The 13,778-nt window shown below is 39.5% G+C and overlaps 2 protein-coding genes and 1 long non-coding RNA gene across 3 annotated transcripts; all 3 read right to left on the reverse strand.

The window, feature by feature from the left end:
• Window positions 1-3,834: 3,834 nt before the first annotated feature.
• Window positions 3,835-4,611, reverse strand: LOC136283306 (contactin-associated protein-like 2). Its single transcript, XM_066171887.1, has one exon. The coding sequence runs from the start codon at window positions 4,609-4,611 to the stop codon at window positions 3,835-3,837; it is 777 nt and encodes a 258-aa protein (XP_066027984.1).
• Window positions 4,612-11,258: 6,647 nt separating this feature from the next.
• LOC136283307 (contactin-associated protein-like 2) lies at window positions 11,259-12,119 on the reverse strand. The gene has a single exon (XM_066171888.1). It carries the CDS (start codon window positions 12,117-12,119, stop codon window positions 11,259-11,261), a length of 861 nt encoding a protein of 286 aa, XP_066027985.1.
• A 178-nt stretch (window positions 12,120-12,297) lies between these two features.
• Window positions 12,298-13,359, reverse strand: LOC131791463 (uncharacterized). Its single transcript, XR_010718670.1, has 3 exons — window positions 13,261-13,359; window positions 12,745-12,859; window positions 12,298-12,430 (listed from the first exon to the last, which is right to left on the reverse strand). It is a non-coding gene; the product is annotated as an uncharacterized lncRNA (long non-coding RNA).
• Window positions 13,360-13,778: the final 419 nt, after the last annotated feature.

Consider the following 13,778-nt stretch of genomic DNA (forward strand, 5'->3'; position numbering starts at 1 on the left):
CTTTTGGTGTATTTGTGATTTTGGACCCTCGTGGCCGATTTATGATTTTAGACCCCAGTGGCCGATCTTTTAACTGGGACATTTATGGCCGATTTGTGATTTGGACCCAACTGGCCGCTTTATGATTCTGGACCCCAGCGGTCGATTCGTGATTTTAGCCACTAGTGGCCGATTTGTGATACTGGACCCTAGTGGCTGATAAGTGATTTGGACTCTAATGCCCAATTTGTGAATTTAGACACTGGAGGTCAATTTGTAATTTTGAACACTGGTAGCCGATTTATGATTTTGGCCACAAGTGGCAGTTTTTTCGATTTTGGACCCTACTGTCCGATTTGTGGTTTTAAACGATAGAGGCTGAAATGTAATTGTGGACCCTAGTGGCCGATTTGTAATTTTGAACCCTTGTTACCGATTTGTGATTATGGACCCTGGTGGCCGACCTGTGATTATGGACCCTAGTCGCCGATTTTTGATTTTGGACCCTAGTGCTCGATTTGTGATTATGGGCCCTTCTGGCCAATTTGTGATTTTGAGCCCTAGTGGCCGATTTGGGATTTTAGACTCTAGTGGCCAATTTGTGATTTTGGACCCCAGTGGCCGATTTGTAGATTTGGGCCCTTGTGTTCGATTTGTGATTTTGGACCCTGGTGTTCGATTTGTGATTATGGACCCTTCTGGCCGATTTGTGATTTTGGGCCCTTGTGGCCGAATTGTGATTTTAGACTCTAGGGGCCAATTTGTGATTTTGGACCCCGGTGGCCGATTTGTAGATTTGGGTCCTTGTGTCCGATTTGTGATTTTGGACCCTAATGGCCGATTTGTGATTTTGGACTCCGGTGGCCAATTTGTAGATTTGGGCCCTTGTGTCCGATTTGTGAGCTTGGACTCAGGTGGCTGGTTTGTAATTTGGGACCCCGGTGGTGGATTTCTGATTCAAAACAGAGGCCGATTTCTGATCATGCATACTAGTGGTCAATTTGTGATTTTGGACCCTAGTGGCCGATTTGTAATTTCGAACCGTAGTGACCGATTTGTGATTATGGACCCTCCTGGCCGATTTGTGAGTTTGGACACTAGTGCCCAATTTTTTTTATTTCGGACCCTATTGGGCGATTTGTGGTTTTACACGCTAATAGCCGATTTGTGATTGTGGACCCTAATGGCTGATTAGTGATTTTGAACCCTGGTGGACTAGCTGCATATTATTTTTTGAGAATAATGACCGAGTTGTGATTTTGGACTCTAGAGGTCGATTAGCGATTTTGAACCCTAGTGGACTATTTGTGACTCTGGACCCTGCTGGGCTATTTGTGATTTTGGACCCTGCTGGACTATTTGTAATTTTGGAACCTGCAGGACTATTTGTGACTTTGGACGCAGAAGTCTAATTTGTGAGCATTAGTGGCCGGTATGAAATGTTACACCCTAGTGGCCAATTTGGGACTTTGGACCCTAGTTTCCAAATTGTGATTGTAGATCCTAGTGGCTGGTTTGTGACTTTGCACCCTAGTGGCCAATTTGTAATTTTGAACACTTGTGGCCGATGGGAATTCCGGACTCAAGAAGCCAATTTGTGATTTGGACCCCAGAGGCCGGTTTGTGAGTTTGGACGCTAGAGATCAATTTTTTTATTTTGGACACTAGTAGCTAGACGATTTGTGAGGGAGCAAAGGTCTTCTCATTCATTTGCCTGTTGCACTGATTCTGATTTTCAGCCTCTTTGCTCTGGAAAACACTAGCTCTCATATCATCAGAATTCGAAAGGTGAGCACAATATATACTACGCTTTTGTAAACAAAGGGCATCAAAAGCCAACTGTCTGTCTGTCTGCGCCTTGCCTATTCAATCGTTTGTGCGACGGCTTGCACGACCTACAGAACACCGCAAGGAAATCTGAATTTTAAAACCAAGGTTAATCTTACTTTAATTAATTCAGAGAGCCAGACAAGTGACCAAAAAACAGCAAAGCCCAAACTTGGCTTTCATCTGTCATAAAATTGCCTTAGTGATGGGTAAGACATGAATTTTTGGGATAAGGTAAGTTTTCTTCAGTGTTACAAAGCTGGTTTGGGCCGGAGAAAGAATGGAACGTTTTCTTCTTTGGAATCACCAGAAATAAGTATCCCGATGTGGTAGCTGACCTTAAATTAGAGAAAACAGTCTCGTTGTAATAATTGTTGGTTGATCACATTAAATCGTTCCCATAGCAATGACGCTAAAATCTGTCACAAGTAAGACGTCTGGACAGAATAACTAAAAAGGGATGAGCTTTTTTCAACAGCCAACAAAGTTAAGGGGAACAAATAGATATTCGAAACTTTGAGCTGTGTTTTAAATTTTAGGGTTAACTATCCCAGCGTATAACCTAGAAAAGAATATGGATTAATGGATTGTTGCCAACAAGACTGTTAGGCTTAATTCATCTTCCTGTCCTTTGTTGCTATTGGCTTGGAGAAAAGCCAATTTTCCAAAGTCCTTAGGAAGCAAGCACCACAGACGAATGAGAAAGAATGGGAAAATTGAACCTCAGGGAGCAATGCTTCTGCCTCGAGGCTGAAAGCTAGGAAACCTATATCACGCAAGTGAAGCAGTGTCGCTGATTTAAGAGACGCAGAAGCAAATTCGCCAATATTCTGGGAAAAAGAGAAACACAGAGTCAAAGACTTAATGTCGGTTATTGCCGCAGGGTCTTATTTGAGCCGTGCTTTTTGGGTGGTCAAAGGACTTCGAATGTTCCTTATAGGTGGAGTTTTTTAAGTAATCAAATCTTTCTTTGCTTGTGAAATAGAAGCCCTTTGGACAGTTTCGCAAAAACTTCACTTTTATAGGTGTATCTTCTGGTTGATTTAGATTTTTAGAGTGCAGTTGGATAAGCAAGGGTTAAACTATTTCAATAACAGCAATATAAATTTAGCTTATTTTCATGCAGAGACCATTTTTTTAATTTTTTTTTTTCAAGCGACAGAACATATGGGAGGAAAGTTCAATATGACCTTCTCTTAGGTTTTCCAACCTTCGAGTAATGCAGAGTGTGAGTAACCTGTTCTGTTCCAAACCTTTATTCAAAAGACATTGTGAACAAGGGGAATCCTTTGGCAGAAGAAGATATTACTCTGGTGATGACGACAGTCTTTGGAAGAAAACAACGCTATTGTTTTTCAGATAAACAAACCTCTTCATTTCTTTTGATCATTACTTTTTTTAACTATTTGCCTGTCACTCCTTAATCCCGTCTCCTTCCCCTCAGCCACCGTATCTGCTTTTTAGTTGCGGCAAAGTTTCAATGATAACGATACACAATGGCCGTTTATATCTACACACCATCGTCTTAAGCCGTACATGAAAATCACCGGCTTCTGAAGCCCTAGTTCATCGACTCAGTGATGATTGCAATGTATTGCGTAACTTTACTCTGATGCCCTACGTCATTACAGTAAGGACATTTCTATCTCTGAATTGCATTGTCATATCACGTTCCAGTTTAAAAGAGAAACAAACTGATTGTATATGTGTTTAATAACGTACTGATTCTATTGCTGAATTAACTTTTTCAATATACAGCTTAATTAATGATGGAGTAATGATGCGGGGGGAGACTGGATTAGAGAGCTCTTCTATTCAGTGTCATATAACCAAAAATCAATTGAGCCAACAATCAAATAGAAAAGAGGAGAAACATGATGATAAAAATAATGAGTACTGGTTATAACCATGCAAAAAACCTCCAGTGCAGGAATTATGTCAAGCAACCAAATAGTGATTGGTTGTGGTTTTACATATGATTTGTTTCGATTATGGTCAGAATTTTCATGTTTTCAATTTTTTCTGCACCTAAGTCAGGCCATAGCACTCTAGTTTTCCTAGGGTGTGGTATCCTTTTTCATGTCGTCCTCCCGTGTCACCAAATCTTAGCTGTTTGACGGGAAGGTGGGACTTGATGGTTAGAAAACCGCTGTCTTCCCGCCACTTGTTATCATTTTTATCACAATTACACTTCAGTGATTGGTCATCAGCGCACGATCTAGTTACACCACATGCGCAGCCACCAGTTTTGAAGTTTGCTCCCCCCCAGTACGTCATGTTCTGGCCGTCACGCGAAACCCACCATGAAGTTCCATCTTTGATTAATAAGGCGCGGAAACACTCGTATTTGATGAACTGTTGACAGTTATCAGAGGCTTCCGTCAGAGCTTTTAACTGAGATATGCTGGCAGATCTGTAATGAACATCAAGGGAATATTTACCAGGCCCTTCGTATCCTATCACCTGCGTTCTTTTTTCCCTGTCGTGACCGACGACTGTCACTCCCACGCCCCCTTTATCATTCATGTTACAGTAAACAGGAAATGGATCCTCGCCAAGAACACCATCAGGATCGATGAAGTAATCACCACTTACGTGGCTGATGTTTGCCTTCACTTTGGAGCATGTTTCAGGGTATTTGACATGAACGGTGACACTTGTTTGAATTGAGCTGAATGCATCAGTCGCATTGCAAGTGTAGGTACCAGAATGAGATATGTTGGCAGATAAAATGATCAAAGTATTCAAGGAGTCAACAGACGCCCCTGAAGGTAAGGAAAAAGTTCCTCCATACATCCATAACATGGTTGCCTTCAGGTCGCTTGAAGCAGAGCAACGCAGAATGACAGCTTCATATGCCATCACTATGACATTCGACGGAGGCTTTATGACAAACTTGAGAGCTGAATAGACATGGAGGAGAACTGACGATGATTTGGTACCCCTGGGGTTTGTCGCAGTACACACGTAGAAGCCGTTGTCTTTTGTAGTGATATTCAGTATGGTGAGATTTCCTTCATTAACAATGGTCCTCGCGCTGAAAAGAATCCCATCAGACCTTTTCCATATGATCCCGTCTGGTTTAGGATAAGCTGTCACGTTACACATCATAGTAATGTTCCTACCCTCCACACTTTCAATTATGTCGGGAAGAACTTGCACCAAAGGCGGTCCTAGAATACAAAATGGTAATAAGCCATGGCAATAATGTAAATAGTCTCATTAAAGCATCGATCAAGACCACCGTTTACTTTATTCAAGATCTGATAGTAGGCGTTGTCCTGAGGCGAGGACTTTATGCAGTCAGCTCCATTTTATGTTAGACCTCTTAACAGTCGATCATTACGGGCAAGAGGCCAAAATAGGTTCTCTGAAGGAATTTCTTGTCCATCCCAGCAATATAAGACCACAAAAGCCATTTAAGACCTTATATATAATTATGTGGTATAGCTTTCTCCCTCACACCTCCACTCTCCTTCTGATACCTTAAAATTTCTCATCTAATTAAATTCAAAGATCTTCCAAATTTAACGACTTCTTAAAGAGAACTGCACGATTGTTGTGAATGACCAATCAACTCAACATACCTTCAGTGCAGTTTTGTCCCAGTAGTCCATTTGCGCAAACACAGCGATAACCCTTCCTGGTGAAGCCAGTTTGGCATCGCTTTTTCGATGAACAAAGCGTACTGGAACAGAAGTTCTGTGAAGATATAAAAATATTTATAGAATTTATTGCTCTGGTACCCTTCCTCCTCCCTTCTTCCAGCTAATTCATCCATACCGATCCACGTATTTACTTATTTATTAATTTCAAAATGCACGCAAACATCCATCAATTCATTCACGTACAAATGCACGCATGCATTTACGCATTCATGCATTCATCCATCCTATGTATCCTATGAATTTAAAATATATGATCGTTTTATCCACGAAAACTTCACGGAATTGTATGTGAGAATAAGTCAGCTCACCTTAAATGATTTGTAAACAGTCCCTTTTTTGTATCTTAGATCCTGTTGATTATTTGTGTGATCTGAATCACTCAATTCGCACAAAAGTTTTCCATTCTGTTGCGGTTTTAGATTGTAGGAAACACAGTCAGCTTCCACGAAGCAGTTCACTTCACATGCGCTGGCTGTCTCAATCTCCATCATTTTGAAAACATGTTTCTCGAGGATGAAGTCCTGCTTTGCGGGGTTCATCTTTACTTGCCGACAGTTTTCTTAAAATTAAGCAAACTGAAATTAATTTCCATAAATTTTTAACCATTACTTTTGTCTTGATATTGTGATGGTTGATGAACACTTGTTCCGAAGAAAATCTTTACACCAATTCAACAAGGTGAGCGATAGAAACTATCTTCTTAGCGATTTTGATCGATAATTTTTTTAATCCGGCCAAATCGCAGAAGTTACCCCATTGAAGCCAGCACTAGCGTGAGTGAGTATCAAAAGATAAAGTTTTCAAAAGAAAAGAAAAGAATGGTTTTGAAAAATTGATTTAATAAAATGTATGCCAATGAACATGGATGTGATATTCATGGTTGTGAACACTACTTCCCTACAGGCCTGAATTATTTTCAAGCCTTTTTTTTCACTACTGCTTAAGAAGTTTTTATAACTGCGAAGATCGCTTGCATATTCATTTCTATATCCGCAGTTCATACACATGATTTTCATATATTTATAGTCAAAAGTTATGCCAGGTGGCTTTAATACTTACCTTGCTCTTTACCGCTGCAAATTCCAACCAGAAATGAAAATATTAAGAATCCTGACGATTTCATCACCAACTTGTCTGTTTTCTTTGTTACTTTACGAGCGAGATGGCGAATAAAAGAGTAACGGCAACTTTCCGTTTAGAATACGGCTGCTTACTTCAGTGTGTGTTTTTCGACAAAATAACTAAGTTTAAATTTTTAATGGAATAGTATTGGGAAAACACAAGGGGGTGGTATAGTGGCTATATTAAATATAATACTGAAAACAGTGAAGCCGGATGAAAGAATTTACGTATCGATTTACAGAAATCTTAACTTCCTATTTTTCGAAACTGCAGACCGTTTTCCCTCTCAACTTCAGTTCCTTTCAGACAAGTGCTATGTGGGGATTTCCGTTTACAAAAGTGATAGAGTTTCTTAAGGTAAGATAAGAAAATCATATTCCTCCACTCTACAGGGAATGTTTTTTTTTTCTGAAAAAGGAAGGGATTTTAAGTACAATGGAAAAACGCAACCGAGACATCAACAAGACTGGAAAGAATTAATTACGTCAAACTGTTTGCAAAGAGAAGCTGATTATCATATTTTCCTTGCTTCAGGCTTTAATTAATATTTTTGAGTATAATTTCCACGAACTTTGCTGTTTATCAAATGCATTGGGTGTTGATATTTTCATCACGTACGAATTACCTTCTAATAAAAAAGAAAAAGTTCGAAAATAAACTCTAAGGAAATCAAATTTGGTGACCAGTTCTTGTCAACGGGGCTTTAGCACCTACACTCAGTCTAATTAAGACACAACATAAAGATAAATACACCCTCCCTACACTGAAAAGGAGAAAATACGAAGATTTCTGTCGATACCCCTATTACAAACAGGTACATGACAGGACGGAAAACGCGTGGACTGTAAGTACCTCCCGTTGTTCCATACAAAGCCTTAGAAAACTTTTCTAAGGCTTTGTATGGAACAACGGGAGGTACTTACAGTGCATGCATTATCCGTCCTGTCATGACCATCATTTGGGTGATTCCAAATTATGTAATATCGTATTCCTGCTTAAGAAAGTCAAGAAGGCCATCTTGTTAAAGTACAATATTGGAATTTCTCGGTTGCTAAGTTTACATATAATTATACTTGTGACGAATTTAGGTTATATATTTTATTTTAAACCGCATGTATCCATGCAGCGCCTCTATAATGATTATAATGATTATAATGGTATCATATAACTCGCTGACAGGTTGATCATTAATTGGTCGTCTTTGTCTTTAGGTTCTCCTTCATTTCGGCGATGCATCGTCATCGTTAATAGAATGCTTCGCATCTATTGCAGCTTGTTTTATTGCGATCGAAGAAAAGCAAGTACACAACAGCTTTCAAACTTTTTCTCATGAGAACTTGTGACGATTTTGGTATTCTAGACAGACAGAAAACATTTGTTAACCTTTTTGTATTAGTTCCTGATAATTTTCTCTAAAACACTAAAAGAAAATTTTGAAAAAAAAGTTGTTGAACATGGTTATAATTAAGCTGTCTATGAAAATGCTTCCTTTGCCAGATATATGAAGATTTCAGCGTAGATTTCCTTCTTAACATGATCAGTTCGTGTGGTTGTTTCGATGTGGTGCTAAAGCTGAACAATTAACAGGCGCCACATTGGCTAATAAATGGGTGAAACATTGTTTTATATCTAAAAATGCGTTGCTCGTTGAAAAAAGAAAAGTGAGAAAGGAATTGAGAATGACGTGAACGCGACGTGATTTTGGACACTCATGGCCGATACGTGATTCTCGTCCCTAGTGGCCGATTTGTGATTTTGGACCCTACTAGCTGATTTGTAATTTTTCACCCTAGTAGCCGATTTGTGATTTTGGACACTAGTGGCCGATTTGTACACTGGACCCTAGAGGCCGACTTGTGATTTTGGACACTAGTGGCCTATTCATGATTTTGGACAATAGTGTCCGATTTGTGGTTTTTGACCCTAGTGGCCGATGTGGTTTCAGGACCCAGGTGGCCGATTCCGATTGTCCATACTGGTGGCCGATTTATGATTTTGAACCCTAGTGACTGATTTGTTAGTTAAGACACCAGTGGCCAATTAGTGATTTTGGACCCTAGTTGCCGATTTGTGATTTTGGATCCTGGTGGACCGTTTGTGATTTTGAACGCAAAGAGCCAAGCCGATGTGGTTTCAGACCCAGGTGGCTGATTTCCGATTGTCTATAATAGTGGCCAATTTGTGATTTTGGACCCTAGTGACCGATTTGTGAGTTTAGACCCTAGAGGCCAATTAGTGACTTTAGACCCTTGTGGCCGATTTGTGATTTTGGATCCTGGTGGAATATTTTTGATTTTGGACGCTAAATGCCAATTTGTGATATTGAACGCTTGTGGCCGATATGAAACTTTGCACCCTAGTGGCCGATTTGTGATTTTGGACCCTAGTGGACGATTTGTGATCTTGGACCCTAGAGGCCAATTTGTGATTTTGAACACTAGCGATCGATTTGGAATTTTGAACCCTAGTGGCCGATTTGGAATTTTAGACCCTACTAGCTAATTTTAACTTTCGAAAACTACTGGCCGATTTATGATTTTGGACCTTAGAGGCCGATTTCTGATTTTGGACACCAGTGGACGATTTGTGAGAGAGCAGAGATCTTCTCATTCATTTTGCCTGTTGGACTAATTCTGATTTTCAACTTCTTTTCTCTGGGATACACTAGCTTTCATATCATTAGAATTCGAAAGGTAAGTACAATATATACTATGCTTATGCTTACAAAGGGCATTGAAAGCCAACCGTCTGTCTGTCTGCGCTTTGCCTATTCAACCGTTTGTCCGACGGCTTACATGACCTACAAAACACCGCAAACAAATCTGAATTTTAAAACAAGGGCTATTCACATTTTGGTTATTTCAGAGAGCCAGACAAGTGACCTAGCCACAGCAAAGCTCTAACGTGGCTTTGATCTTTGTTAAAATGGCCTCAGTGATGGGTGTGACATGGATTTTTGGGGTTGCTGCGAACCTAAAGGCTCTTTCATGTCTGTGGTACCCGTACGTTGTTCTAAACAGTCTTATAAGTAAGTGCCCTTCAGCGTAACAAAGCTGGTTGGGGCCGGAGAAAGAATGGGACGCTTTCTTCATTGGAATCAACAGAAACAAGTTTTCCAATGTAGCAGTCTCACTGTAATAATTGTTGGTTGATCACATTAAATAGTTCCTATGGCAATGACACTGAAATCTGTCACAAGCAAGAACTACTGGATGGAATAAATACAAAGAAATGAACTTTTTTCAACATTTAACAAAGTGAAGTGTAAAAAATAGACACAATCGAAATTTCGAGTTGTCTTAAGTTTTAGGGTTAACTACCCCATTATATAACCTAGGAAAATGTATGGATTTGTTTCCAACAAGACTGCTAGGCTTGATGCCACCCCCAAAAAAAGTGTTGAAATGTCTACCAGATAAAATGTTAATGAATTCAGGAGCAAAACTTGGTCTCGATTAACGTAACGGAGCGATTATTTACTTCAAAATAAGAGTCTGTAAGAGTCTGCAGTCTGCAGTCTGAACTTTAATATAGTCTGCAATATATTCGGATTTTCATGCATTTCGCAGTGTTCTCCATGGAGTGATTGCCATAAAGCCTTTTTCCTTGGCTACACCATTTAATATGACTTGATTGGCACCAGACCTCTGTGAGGATGAATTACTTAACATGACGTCGTTTCAAGAAATTCTCCTTTTATCAGTTTAATTATTTGCCTTTCTTCGCGTTCTCTTCATTTACCTGTCCTTTGCTAAAACTGGGTATTATTTATAAAAGTAATTTAAATTAAGTGAGTGCGTAAGCATTTGATTGTTAAAATTTTTGGCGTTACTACTCCGTTTTAGGTCCACATTTAGCATGTTCCACTTCTTGACTGCTCTTACAAAGAATGTTCGATCACCTCCGTTTTTCTTTTTTATTGTATTCTAATAATATTCTTATGATCTTCCTCATTGGCAGTCGATTTGACAATCAATTCTACAGTAACCCCTTTATTCTCCGTTGTCAATGACAGCTCATCCCTTCTTCCGTCTTGTAAATTATGCGACTGCTCCTGAAATAAAGCTAGGGACTGGATCCTAAGATGTATTGATGAACATGTGATTCTACAGACAACAATTAAATAAATCGGAAACACCAGTGAAAGAAAGGGAAAAAAAAATAAAACATTTTACCGGGTAGCGATTTTCTCAGTGAGTATACAATTTCTTTGATTCTTACTTTTCATAATCTCGACTCAAGAAGGCTTGAAAATGGTTAAAACAATTATCTGATGGTTGAGCATCTTTCGAAAAAGGAAGTATTTACACTCACTAAAATAACATTGGAAAAGTCTATGAAAGTTCTATTGAACGACATTTTGCAGTCGCCATAGAATGCAACAGTAAAAATGCAGTCGGAATACTACATTTTTACAGCATTAGTACTGATCTAGTGTTAAAAATCTGGTATAGTACTTGAAAATGCAATGTAAGCTTACCTTTTTTGAATGCAGAGAACAATTTCTTTTCCTTATATTTTTTTTTAAGCGACAGAACATTCAAAAGGAAAGTTCAATGCGACTTTATTTTAGCTTTTCAACCATTGAGTTATGCAGGGGATGATTAACCTTTTTTTTTCCAAACCGATATTTAAAATACGTAGTGACTGGTTACCGAGTTTTCATGTTTTCAATTTGTCTGCACCTGGGTCATAGCACTCCAGTTTTCCTAAGGTGTGGTATCCTTTTTCATTTCCTTGCCCCGTGTCACCAAATCTTAGCTGTTTGACGGGAAGGTGGGACTTGATGGTAAGAAAACCGCTGTCTTCTCGCCAATTGTTATCATTTTTATCACAGTTACACTTCAGTGATCTGTCATCGGTGACAATGGCGCACGATCTAGTTAAACCACATGCACAGCCACCAGTTTTGAAGTTTGCTCCCCCCCAGTACGTCATTTTTTGGCCGTCACGTGAAACCCACCATGAATATCCACCTTCAATTAATCTGGCGTGAAAACACTCGTATTTGATGAACTGTTGACAGTTATCGGAGGCTTCCGTCAGAGCTTTTAATTGAGATATACTGGCAGATCTGTAATGAACATCAACGGAATATTCACCGCGCTTTTCGTATCCTTTCACCTGCGTTCTGTTTTCACCATCGTGACCGACGACTGTCACTCCAACCCCTTCTTTGTCAGTCATGTTACAGTAAACAGGAAATGGATCCTCACCAAGAACACCGTCAGGATCGATGAAGTAATCACCACTAACGTCGATGATGTTTGCCTTCACTTTAGAGCAGGTTTCAGGGTATTTGACATGAAGGGAGACACTTGTTTGAACTGAGCTGAATGCATCCGTCGCATTGCAAGTGTAGGTACCAGAATGAGATATGTTAGCAGATAAAATGATCAAAGCATTCAAGGAGTCAACAGACGCCCCAGAAGGTAAGGAAAAAGTTCCATCGTACACCCATAGGATGGTTGGCTTCAGGTCGCTTGAAGCAGAGCAACGCAGATCTACAGCTTTATACGCCATCACTGTCACATTCGACGGAGGCTTTATGACAAATTTGAGAGCTGAATAAACACGAAGGAGAACTGATGATGACTTGGTACCCCAGGGGTTTGTCGCAGTACACACGTAAAAGCCGTTGTCCTTTGTAGTGATATTTAGTATGGTGAGATTTCCTTCACGAGTAATGGTCCTCGTGCTGGAAAGAATCCCATCAGACCTTTTCCATATGATCCTGTCTGGTTTAGGATTACCTGTCACGTTACACATTACAGTAACGTTCCTACCCTCCACAGTCTCAATTATGTCGGGAACAACTTGCATTGAAGGCGGTCCTAGAACACCAAAATGACAATAAGCCATGGGAATAACGTAAACAATCTCCATCATCGATCAAGACTATCGTTTACTTTATACAAGATCTGATAGTAACCGCCGTTCTGAGCCGGCGACTTTTATGCAGTCAGCTCCAATTTTATGTCAGACCTATTACCAGTCGATCACTATGGCAAGAGGCCAAGAGAGGTCTTCTGCAAGAATTGCTTGTCCATCCCAGTAATTTAAGACCACAAAAGCTATTTAATACCTCATATATAATACCTACGTTGCCTACTGATACCTTAAAAAATTTCTTAGTTACTCAACATACCTTCAGTGCAGTTTTCTCCCAGTAGTCCATTTGCGCAAACACAACGATACCCCTTTCTGGTGAAGCCAGTTTGGCATCGCTTCGTTGATGGGCAAAGCATGCTGGAACAGCGGTTCTGCGACGATATAAAGATATTTATAAAATAAGTCGCTCCGGTACCCAGCTTCCTCCCTTCTTCCAGCTAATCCATCTATACCGATGCACCCATTTATTTATTAATAAATTTCAAGGTTCATGCATACATTCATCATTTCATACATGTGCGAATGCATGCATGCATTTACGCATTCATGCATCCAGGCATTCGTGCATCCAGGCATTCATGCATCCTCTTTTCCATCTACAGAAAAGAAAGTTTGAACGTATGGTCTTCTTCACCAGACAACATGAAAAGTGAAAAAAAACTCACATGTCTTTCATTTTTGATTTGATTTTCTCTTTGCATACATTTAAGATGCATGATAATTTTATCGACGAAAACTTAACGGAATTACTGATGAGAATAGGTCAACTCACCTTAAATGATTTGTAAACAGTCCCTTCTTTGTATCTTAGATCCTGTCGATTATTTGCGTGATCTGAATCACTCAATTCGCACAAAAGTTTTCCATTCTGTTGCGGTTTTAGATTGTAGGAAACACAGTCAGCTTCCATGAAGCAGTTCACTTCACATGCGCTGGCTGTCTCAATCTCCATCATTTTGAAAACGTGTTTCTCGAGGATGAAGTCCTGCTTTGCGGGGTTCATCTCTACTTGCCGACAGTTTTCTAAAAATTAGGCAAAATGAAAGTATGGTTTATGCATCTAGAAGAGCAACCTATTCTTGCTTGCACGCTTCAAAATCGTTCGTCTTATGAAAATTTCTTTTTTAATATAATAATATCTGAGACTTAAAAAACTAATTTCCATAAAGCTGTAACCATAACTTCTATCTTGATTTTGTGATGATGGATGAACACCTGTTCCGAAAAAAATTGTTGTAGCAATTTATCAAGGTAAACGATAGAAACTATGTTCTTAGCGATTTTGATCGA

The sequence above is a fragment of the Pocillopora verrucosa genome, chromosome 9 (assembly GCF_036669915.1).
Source record: "Pocillopora verrucosa isolate sample1 chromosome 9, ASM3666991v2, whole genome shotgun sequence".
In the NCBI taxonomy this organism is placed as follows: Eukaryota; Metazoa; Cnidaria; class Anthozoa; order Scleractinia; family Pocilloporidae; genus Pocillopora; species Pocillopora verrucosa.

What these genes read in the sequence shown, in the direction of transcription:
- LOC136283306 (XM_066171887.1), bottom strand. Translation starts at nt 4,611, where the DNA reads ATGTTATGGATGTATGGAGGAACTTTTTCCTTACCTTCAGGGGCGTCT.
- LOC136283307 (XM_066171888.1), bottom strand. Translation starts at nt 12,119, where the DNA reads ATGGCGTATAAAGCTGTAGATCTGCGTTGCTCTGCTTCAAGCGACCTG.